We start from the raw sequence: 11,176 nt of genomic DNA on the forward strand, positions 1-11,176 counted from the left end.
TTGGGTGCGCGCTCGGCAAATGGCGCTGAGGGATGGTACGGGGCCGGTTGAAGGATGATAATCAACAATGACATTATGACGGCATTGACGAGATACGAAGTTTCTGGAGTTATTTATGAGTGCAAAAGAGTGGAGAGATAGAGATGGATAGATGCTGCTGTGAGTGAAACGGAGATAAAATGGCACAGTTTTATTCAGTGTGTGCGATAGTGCGAGTGCGAGTTTTCTGTTGTAGCACTTATCTTTTATTAGCATATCAGCTCTCATTTTTTATTAAAATGGATGAGGCAAGGTCACACCGTAGCACCGTAGGTCCAGTAGGGAAATCGGGAAGTGTGCGGAAGCTATCTTTATTGGTCAAACCATTTGTCACGGTGTAAAAGATCTGCAAATTTGTGAAGCAAGATCGAGACATTTGATAAGATTACTGGGAAATTAAGCATTGAAGTGGATCGGTGTTTCCTGATCGCGTGGTGTGTAAGGATTAAAGGGATAAGGGCAAGAACAGTTTTACCGACGGCAGCATTTCAGGCCACATTTGCGTCTGCATCATTGCTGGAGCCACAATGTGTTTTTAATTTGTAATTTCTAACGTTTGCATGGAAATTTGTTTTAAATATGTTTGAGTTGACAACTATTTTTGAATTTTTATAGTTTACAATGTTTTCCCACAAATTTTTGACGTATTTTTAATTGTTTCCTGAATGTAATAGATTGTTTCCCAAAATTTTTGGAATTAGTTGTTTTCTAAACAGATTAGATGATGTCAAAAAATTAGGAAACATTAAAAAAGTTGTGGAAAATGCTGTACAAAGGAGTAATGCTAAATGTGTGTCTGTTTCTATTGAGCAATGTAAACAGTAAACTCTTTCTTATTTCAGAACCGATGGGATTGTCTAATAAGAAGTTAATTTTTTAACATTTGTATCTTCATGACATTAAAATTAATTTAAATAAATAAATAAATAAATGAATAAATATAAAATTTAATATATTAGTACAAAAATAAATAAATAAGTAAATAAATAAATAAATTAATTAATACATAAGTCTATCAATAAATAATTCTGCTGTCTTGACTGTTGCTATAGGAAATAGCGAACACGATTGCAGATTGGAGAATAAATCATTGAATAACCATGGCAACACCATACACAAATAAAGGAGATACAGATTTTAGAGGTTTTCCGAATTAGAGGGGCAAAAATTTACTGAAAATGAAGGGAACGTAAACAATGTTCCAATAAGAGGGGTCTTTCTAATAGGAGAGATCTCAGATTAGATAGAATTCACTGTAATTCCACTTTTCTGGCGGAGAGTGTTGCAATACTAGCATGTCAAACATTCAGATTTGCTTTAGTGCCTCTTTAGTAATTATTTATTGCAATGATTGTGTTGCAATATTGGCGTGTTAAACATCCAGCTTTGCAATAGTGCCTATTTTATGCCTCTGTTTATTCAAGTTTGTTTGTTTACTAACGGTTTACTGTTTCCTTCTACTCATTCATCTAACAGCTCTGCAGTTTTGCTCACGTTGAAATGATTTTAATAAAAATGATCTGAGTTTTTTTAAGGAACACAATAAATATGTACTAAATATTTATTTAGATCGTATGATCATTTCTCTGAAGTACTTTGTTAATTTTGTTTCTCTGAAGTTACGAAATGCATAACATATTATTTAGACTCAAGTAAAATTCAAAATATAATAGCGTTTCGCTGAGGATTAAATCTTGCTTAAAAATGCATTTCGATTTAATTAATTTACTATCTACTTTTTTCAATTCAGTCTACATATCTGTTTTCGTCTGCATGTGTTTAAACCATTTTGATTTTTTCTTGAACATTGTGTTGCTTTCATCATTTATATCTCTTAAAACCTCATTTAAGTTTTCTGCTTTTTGGACTACGTTTTATACTCATTAACCTTTTTAAATCTCGTGTAAATACATATCAAACCGCACACATTAATCCTTTCCTCAAATTACACGCATTTGTATCAGCAAGCCAGCGACGCAAGTGCATTTCCACGTATTTATCACACGCTTGCAGGCACATTCTACTGTGAATGTGCATTGTTTGATGCATATCACAGGGACACGCGCCCATTTGTTGTCCTTTCCCACAGTGGGGTCGTTTGTTTGACAAATTTTGCATCAACCTCTCTCTCTCTCTCATGGATTTGTGCTTTTGTGTAGTGTTATTTTATTGTTTTACCTTCTCCTTCTATTTATCAGCGCGACCTGCCAGCGCACACGAAGAAGTACGGGGACGGGTATTTGTCCACATGTCCACAGAATTGTCTTTTTTCCGCCAAGCAAACTAACAAAACAAAACACACAGACCCACAGGCACAGGCAGCCGCCGTCGGCCGGAATGTAGCTAATTAATTCGGGAAGCGTGAACTTTAAATTGCCAGTGTTTAGATCGACCAATTAATTACGGTTAAGTGCCTTGTGCGCGTTCAGGGCGAGAACGAACCATACGGATCCCCCTTCTGTTTGTGTGTGTGTGCGCTCCTGCGTGCGTGAGCAGTCGTTTGCCGACGGCATAAACTATTTGTTTTATTTCTTTTAGACGGGTTCACGCCACCTCACGATCGTGGTTGTACGTTTGGAAAAATGTTTTATACCGTTGTTCTATGTTCTACCCTTTTCCTCAGCCAGAATAATTAATTCTATGCTGTGGATGGTTGGTGGGCTTCGAAAGAGGCGAATGGAAAGGTTATATTTGCATTCGATTAATAGGAAATTATTTATCACCTCGATAGGTGTCCATTTTAAGAAACGATCGATCGTGACGAAACACGAAAAAATATTTAATTTTCAATTTTTATCTTTTTTCAACGAATTCCCATCCATTCCGGATACGTATTTTAAGTATGAAACAAAATGGATTAGAACGAACAGATTTGCTTTCTAAATATTTGCATCAATTTCCTAACGGTGAGCAAGACAACTTGTTGATTGAAATGGATTGATCCGCGCTGAGGTGAAAGCATCACTCGATGGAGACCGATCAATTACGTTTCGTTGGAATGTAGATGTATTGGGTGTTAATGTGAAGCCGGTTGCTACGCCCGCTTTGATGGATTATTTTAATTTTTCCTAGTTTGATTGCTTCATTTTCTAATCGTTTGTTTCTTGCTCTTTCTCTCTCTCTCTTCCTCCATTTTAGTACTGGTGAATCGGACAAACAGCACCTTGACTCATCGAGCGACTCGGACATGGAGGGTCCCAGTTTGGCATCGATGGCGTCCGGCAATGGTGTGGGAGGCCCGGGTGGCGTTCTGCACGCCACCACCGGCGGTGGAATGCATCTCGGCACGAGCGGTGGCACCCTTACGTCCGCCGCGTCCGGAGGAGTTACGGCCGGCGTACTGGGTGGCGGTACAACCGTTGGTCCCGGAGCGGGCGGTGGCGTTGGGCTTGGTTCCACGGGGTCCTTGGAGCATCATCATCAGCACGTCGGTGGCCACGCGCACCACACCCACCATCAAGGTACGGCAGCACATGCGCACACAGCCGGTGGACAAGGACAACAGCAGCAGCAGCAGCAGCAACAGCAAGGACAAGCGCATACGCACCACAACCATCAACAGGCACAGCAGCACCAGCAGCACCAGCAGCAGCAGCAACAACAGCAGCAGCACCACCATCATCACCATCACCATCATCAGCCGCAACCGCTCGGTACGCGAAATGGCAACCTGATGAACATTGGGCCCGGCGTGGGCAGCAAATCGACCTCGATCGGATCGTTGTCGGCTGCGGCCGCCTATTCGCACTTTCACAACGTGATGGGCTCGATGCCACTGTACGATATTGGGGACTATCAGCACTTATGATTTTAAGCAAGGTCCTGCCTCGGGTTTTCGAGGAGAGAAAGAAAAAAGAAACAAAACGCACGCGCACGCGAACTTTAACTAGTGAAATTAACACAAACTACTCAAATCTCAAACTATCGCCCGGCGTATGCGTCTTGACTCTTCTGTGTGTAATCAAAATATTTTTTTTATTATTTTCTTCTCGCTAAGAATAGTATATTTAAATGGAAATGAATGCATATACTAGACAAACTGTACGCGCTGGCATTGAGTTTATTTTTCTTGGGTTGAAAATGAAAGAAATGAGAAGATTTCTCTATGCAGCATACTTGTTTCGCCTAAAAGTATGCACTGCGTTGGATTATTGCATGTTTTACAGGTGGGCATGCTTCATAGACTTCGTCTGATATTAATTGATACATTCATGCCTAGTTTGTGATTGGACAAGTGTCCAAAAAGTGTGCTTAAAGTATCAGAATCACTGAAAACTCCTTTAAAATCGATTCCATCGTATTGTGTAGCTTTTTTCATTTCATCAATACAGAAACGATAACTAATGATTTATCTTGCAGAGCGCCTAAAGGTATGTAGTAGACCGTTTGAATTATATTTCGTAAGAATTCTGAAGAAACCCGATGATGTTGTAGAAATTATGCTTAGGTTAATCGTTTTTCGTCGCAATCATTACAAATTCTATTACCAGCAAAGTCATATCGAGTGAGTGTTATACTGGTCATTGGCTTGAAAATCAAGCAGAATTGCGTAAAGGTAAAAGAAAATTGCAATTTTAAGTTTAAGTCTCCATTTCTTTGTCCTCGGTCGGTAAATTATAAGTTTGATTCATTGTTTGGTAGCATTCGCTCACTCCGCTGAGAGGTTCGGTGAAAGAACGCGACAGATTTGCTTTCAATTTCCCAAAAAGGTATTAAAACACTTATTTCGCACTCCTTTTGCATACCTTTAGGCGGATAAAATTGATGTTAATTATACAGACCTGTTATGAACATTGTGGTGGCTTTAATACTTGTTATGCAATTACATAAAAAATTTAATTCTTCATTAAACAAAGCACGCAGCTTTTACAACTTTGATCCGCTCCATTATTTCGAGCAAAAGATTTCACACGGATTAAGAGTATAATTCCAAACAGTAGCTGAACAATACTTCTGCCATTCGCTGGTAACGACACTACCAAACCGTGAGGGCAAACGATGTTGCTACGGGTAACACACCCGGTAGGCGCAAACGAAACAGTGGCATTACGCAACAAAACGGCGTACGCTGCACCGTTATCCGCGTGTCAGAAGGATCTCGGGCGAGGATAAACGAACAAAAAGACACAATCCCAAACATACAAAGGGACATGATACCCTCTCATTAGTAGCGCCCGTTTGTTGCTTTGGTACCGTGGGAAAATGCTGCACCGACGTGAATGCAAAGGTACGCAGCAGCATCCAATCGGAATCGTTTGGCATTTTGCTAGTTTCATCGCAGCCATTGGAAAATGTATCTTTTTCATACGCAAGTGAGTGTACCTATCTCGTGGCACGTGACGGGTTGGCATGATAATTACTTCGCCTTCGCCAACGCAGGTCGTCCGCGCATCCATCCGATTTTGCACACCTTTCCACGTGCGGCACGTGGCACGGGAGACAGCGGCAAGGGAGCGGAGTGACAGGATTTCAATCCGTTCGGTGTAACGCCTTTTAATGAAGCGGTATAATAGGATTGAATCAATGGTTGTGTGGTTTGTCGGAGGGCCGACTCCGATATGATGATGATCGATTTTATTTGGAAGCACAATAATGGGTTTGTTTTGTGGTAGGCCTAAATGCGTTGCTGCTGCGTAACGTCTCCATGGTAACGGGAGCGTTGCAGCGTGGGAAAAGGTAGGATATGCAACTAGAAGGGAGGAACTTGCCAACAGGATATGTATTTCCCATATAAGGACGCATGATAAGAACGGATTGTTTGGAGAGATGTAATATTTGAAGGAAATGTATGAGGAAAGCTGCTCAGTTAGATCCTAAGTGTGGCGTATGCTGAGCATACTATGCTCTCGAAGCTACTAATGGGCTTGACATTCAACAACATATTGAATTACACTTGTTAGGAAGATCAGCAATGCTTTTGCATGTTTCGATTCATTCGAGATTTGAACTCATTAAGAGAATTGCTAAATCATACGACTAACTAACTGTACTACGAAGATGATTCCCGGTTTGAACGACTGTTCCGGTGTACAATCTTCATGACCTAATTAATCCCTTCCTCCTGTAACTGTGGACTTTTTTCTAATCAGAGTACCGCATATCAAAGTCCAAATTGGACCGATGGGAGCACTCACTCACGTGTAACGTTCGGTCTAACGCCTACCACCAGCAAAACGTGTTAATCCAAGTCACATGCTTTGCACACAATTCCGCCGCCTGATTTTGACTATCTAATCCCATATGTTCTCGTGATTTTTGAATGTGACGATAGTGATTGTTGCCTGTTCGATTCGTCATTTTTTTCTTTTTATAACGTATTTGGCCATGCTTTGCTTAATCCCTACAATCCACCGGTCAAACCGGTCGTTATCAAGCCATAAAGAGTTAATGAGTTAGGACTCTTTCAATATTGTACTTTATTTTAACAAAATGTAATTAACTTAATTCAGGTAGCTAGTTTTGCTCCAAAACAACAATCCCATGTTGAATGACATTATAATATCAATTTCATTCATAAAAAAATCTGTCTGCCAGTAGCTAGTAGCTAGTAGCTAGTCGCTCTTTATAGTACTATCAGCTTGTAGTGGCTCAGACAACACGCAACAATCGCAAACCATTTAGGTGAACAGTCTAGTGAGCTCAAAAAAAAGGAAACATTAAAATGCAATCGACAATAACTTATCAGTTCAATTACGGTGCGATATTACCCACACACCAGGTACGTCAGATAGCGGCGTGTAGATGGCGCCCTTCCGCACAGGGGGAAACACCTGATAATGAGCTTCCCGCTTGTTTCTTTCTTTTGCGAACAACCCGTTTTGATAATGATCGTTTTTGGACATGGTAGCCGGCTATTAAGACCCCTGGCGTTTGATAAAGCGCACCAGTAGACGTTTGGAGACTGCACGGCTACACAGGAGCGGACCTGCTACAGGACGAAGATGTTTGCATACCTAACGATCATCGCTGCCGTGGTCGCATTAGCCCATGGACGTGAGTATTGCTGATTGCTCCCAAGCAGTCAATTCGAAGCAAATACATTAACACTTAACAACCTTCCCCAGAGTGTACTGTCAACATCCGGACGCAGCTGAACGCACGGGAACCATTGTTCCTGCGCAACAATCAGCTGTGGGCACCGAACGGACCATCGCTACAGTGGAATGCCGGCGAGACGACACTGATCGCCTGTCCGGGCAACACGATCCAGAATAGTAAGTGTGAACGTGAAGTGATGGGGTGGGGGGGGGTGATAATGCCGTTCTAATCGTTCAATTATATCACATCAGCTGGAACTGTTACTGCCAACATTCAGTGCGTCTCTGGAACGACGTTCAACCTGGCTGGATCGAATGTGAACATTGCCGATGTGTCCTGCACTGCCCGTTCGACGGGATCGCATCAAACTACGGGCCAGAGCTGTGGCAGCGGAGGCACTCTGCTAAACCTTGGCTTCGATGTACCCGGCGTGGGCTTTGTGACGTACATTCAGTCGTGCTACAACATGCAGACAGCCTCCGTGATTTACACTCGCCATATCATCCCTGGAGCGGCTATTAGCCGTAGGTATCACTAGATTGGTTGCTAAAAGAATGTCCAATTCAATCAGTTCTCCCGCGCTCTTTACAGATAGCATCAGCGAGTCTTATCGTCCCTCGTTCAAGACTGCCGGTACTGCTTCGCATGTCCAGCCGGCCACCTCGTACACCACCGCTCAGCAGGCGATCCGCTTTGCTCAGCTGCTAGGCTCGCAGGCTCAGGCCGATCGGTTCATCACCTCCAGCTCGTACCTGTCCCGTGGCCATCTGTCGCCCGATGCGGACGGTATCTTCCGGCCGTGGCAGTGGGCAACCTACTTCTACGTCAACGTCGCGCCACAGTGGCAGGCTACGAATGCCGGCAACTGGCTGGTCGTTGAGAACGCCGCCCGCAACATTGCCGGCCGACTGAACGAGGACGTGCTGATCTTCAACGGAGCGCACGATATTCTGACCCTGCCGCACGTCAATGGCCAGCAGGTTCCCATCACGCTGGAGGCGGGAGGCATTCAAGCGCCCAAGTGGTACTGGAAGATTATCAAATCGCCACGCACGAATGCGGCGATTGCGCTGGTCAACAATAACGATCCGTTCCGCACGAGCATGCCGGCCGGTGAGATGCTGTGCCAGGACGTGTGCGGCCAGTATGGATGGGGCAATGCGAACTATGGTAACTTTGCGCGTGGCTTCACCTACTGCTGCACGGTGGCGGATCTGCGCCGTGCCATTCCCAGCATTCCGGCCGAAGCGGACGCGGCCAATGTGTTGCGTTTTTAAAGCGTGTTGTAAATGAGTGCAATTAAAGATAAGAGCAATTCCACCGCACTGGGTTTTGTTGATTGATTGGGGCTTGGAAAATTGACCGTAAAAATGAATAGCAGCAAAGGATGGATGATAAGCTCTGTAACTTGCTCAATCCATCTATAAATGTAGGGATAGCTAGCTCGCTAGCTTAGGTCGTTTTAGCAGCGAGTCCTTCAACATTTCCCGTAGGTTCGAGGCTTTGCTTTTTAACCTTGGTTTTAAAGATGATTGTTTACTTAGTTGGCTGTGGCTTCTTCTTCTTCTTTGGCTCAACAACCGATGTCGGTCAAGGCCTGCCTGTACCCACTAGTGGTCTTGGCTTTCAGTGACTAATTGATTCCCCCCCATAGCAGGATAGTCAGTCCTACGTATGGCGGCGCGGTCTATTTGGGGATTGAACCCATGACGGGATTGACCCATGCATGTTGTTAAGTCGTACGAGTTGACGACTGTACTACGAGACCGGCTAAAGACCTGGCTGTGGCTTAGTTTAATTTAATTTTACTTGTGCAAACAGATCAAATGATGATGCTCAACATAGTCAATAGCGTCGAAAATGTCAATTTACTTGCTAATGATTAAATTTGTTACCGGACTCGGACGTTAGCGATTGCGCTTCGATAGGAACGAGAGTACTGTTCTCTTTTCAAAACACAGCGCCACCTGTTGGTGGGTGCACGCATTACAAGCAAAGCGCGCGGTTGCTGCTGTAAAGCTACAGTGATGGAAGTAACAATAATATTACTTTTGCAAGGTTTTTTTTTAATTTGTTAAACATTTGATTATTTATCTGGCAGTAAAAATGTTTGTGATCAACACCAAAGGCTTAAATATTATTTTTTTGTTCAACTAGTTTACACACAAAAATACGGCTCAAGCCTTAATCAAGTTAATTTAAATAAATAAAAATAGTTTACCACCTAACCAGTTATGGCTTGTTTTCCAAATATGCTCGTGTTTTTTTATTGTACATTTAACGCTTTTTTTAATCCGCACGCTCAATAATCCGCACTTTTGACTACTGACTTTATGAGATTAAGCAGAGTTCGGTCAAAAGTAGTTAAATATAATAAGAAAGATAAATATCTTTCTATTTTTACTCGTTTTTTTTATTGAAATCGCTTTTTTTATGTTGCTTTGAATAATGCTCGTGTGTTGTGGCCATTCCCTATAGGGGATGATAATTATTCTCAAAACCATGTTCAGAAAATCATTAATGTTACGTCATGGTACAATGTATACGTGCAGTAGGATGACTGTAATTATCAACCGAAACTAGAAAAAGTATACTAAAAATTAAAAAAATAATACAAGAATCAAAAACACGTTTTTAATGCACTGCAATCCAAAATAAATTAGCCTTAAAAATGTGATTTAAGTTTGTTTATTTATTTTTTTCTATTTATTTTTTTTTTAATTATAAGTTTTCTTTGTACACCATAAAAAAGTATGTAATGTTGTTGAGCATACGTAGGACTATCCTGCTATGGTAACAATAAGTCACTGAAAGCCAAGCTCACTTCACTAGTGGGTACAGGCAGGCCTTAACTGACAGCGGTTGTTGTGCCAAAGAAAAAAAAAGTTATTGAGACGTTATCAACAGAATTCTTTCACCCGAATGTACAATAAATGGGGCGGGGGATTTGCAGTTGATTTCCACAATACCCACACTTGTTACAATACCCACATTGCTCCACTTTCTCATAACATTACAGAGTTTGCAACCCAATAATTCAGCAGAGAGGTAAGTTTTTTTTTGCTTTAAAAAGATACACAAAACCACAAACCGAAACCGAAAATTCCACGCGAATGTGGTTTACAGCAAAACCAATATGAATACACCAAACGCGAAAGAGGAAAAATATGTTTCTTGTTAACATATCGCACCCACATTCATCCCCAGCACTGTAAAAATAAGTCTCTCCTTGATTCTACCGTGCTGCTGAGAGACGGGGAGAGAGTTTTGCACATTCGCAGAAGCGCAAGCGTATGTGTGCGCGCTCTGTGGAGAAGCTTGACTTTGAGGGTAATCCCCCGTACAGTTTGACCGGCACGCAAAAACTCTATCACAAACAGTCAGTAGAGAAGAGACCGTTCAACAAGTGTTGTGTACGTGCGTTCAATGTCGGACAGTGAAACAAAACATAGCAATGATTTACTGTGCATTGCCGAAATCTTCGAATCGATCGCCAATAAAGATGAGCAGGCGTTGGCTCGCACCCTGGAACGATCGTCCATCGAAACCGTGCTGCTGTTCGAGTCTGTTTACGGCATTTCGCCACTGCTCCACTGCGTACAGACGGGCGAAATGAGTCGGCTCGGATTGGTGCGCCGTTTGCTCGCGAGTGGCCTGTGCGATAGTGAGACGGTTGATAGCAAGGGCCGTACAGTGCTGGCTGGCTTGATGGGGGCACAACAAGCGCAAACACAAGGCACCGCAGCCGGCTTTCTCGAGCGCATGATCGAGATCGTCATCGAAGGAGCCGACGATACGACCGCCTGCTATAGGATGCTGAAGCACAACTCGCTAGCGCTGTTTCAGGCGTTTTTAGAGCTGAAGCAGTTCGATGAGCGTCGGCTGTTCGAATGCCTTACCGGTGCGCTTACAAAGCTAAGCGTTAAGCAGGTCCTACTGTCGGCAGATTTAAGAGTGTTTGTGATGTTTAAGTTGGCCGATTTTGGGTTTCGGCGTTTGTCGGGCGATTGGACGGGTGGGTGCGACAAGACTGCCGATGAATGGAAGGACCACATTGCCGTGGTGAGCGACTGTTGGAATGTGATTGGTAAAAGTTACG

The 11,176-nt window shown here is 42.8% G+C and overlaps 2 protein-coding genes across 2 annotated transcripts in view; both read left to right on the forward strand.

Moving 5' to 3' along the window:
- Positions 1-4,083, forward strand: part of LOC120903519 (protein sine oculis-like) — a 29,094-nt gene extending 25,011 nt beyond the window's left edge. The window contains exon 6 of the mRNA XM_040313000.1: positions 3,178-4,083. Within this exon, the coding sequence (XP_040168934.1) occupies positions 3,178-3,847 (670 nt within the window). The 3' untranslated portion in view covers positions 3,848-4,083. The remainder of the gene's footprint in view (positions 1-3,177) is intronic.
- A 2,767-nt stretch (positions 4,084-6,850) lies between these two features.
- LOC120904437 lies at positions 6,851-8,402 on the forward strand. Its single transcript, XM_040314404.1, has 4 exons — positions 6,851-7,032; positions 7,104-7,253; positions 7,329-7,601; positions 7,669-8,402. The coding sequence occupies exons 1-4, from the start codon at positions 6,981-6,983 to the stop codon at positions 8,352-8,354; spliced, it is 1,161 nt and encodes a 386-aa protein (XP_040170338.1). The 5' UTR covers positions 6,851-6,980; the 3' UTR covers positions 8,355-8,402.
- The last annotated feature ends 2,774 nt before the right edge of the window (positions 8,403-11,176 follow it).

The sequence above is a fragment of the Anopheles arabiensis genome, chromosome 3, assembly GCF_016920715.1.
Source record: "Anopheles arabiensis isolate DONGOLA chromosome 3, AaraD3, whole genome shotgun sequence".
Taxonomy (NCBI): Eukaryota; Metazoa; Arthropoda; class Insecta; order Diptera; family Culicidae; genus Anopheles; species Anopheles arabiensis.

Coding starts and splice junctions, on each gene's coding strand:
- LOC120904437 (XM_040314404.1), top strand. CDS start 6,981: ATGTTTGCATACCTAACGATCATCGCTGCCGTGGTCGCATTAGCCCAT. Junction 7,033..7,103: donor GGTCGCATTAGCCCATGGAC/GTGAGTATTGCT, acceptor AACCTTCCCCAG/AGTGTACTGTCAACATCCGG. Junction 7,254..7,328: donor GGGCAACACGATCCAGAATA/GTAAGTGTGAAC, acceptor ATATCACATCAG/CTGGAACTGTTACTGCCAAC.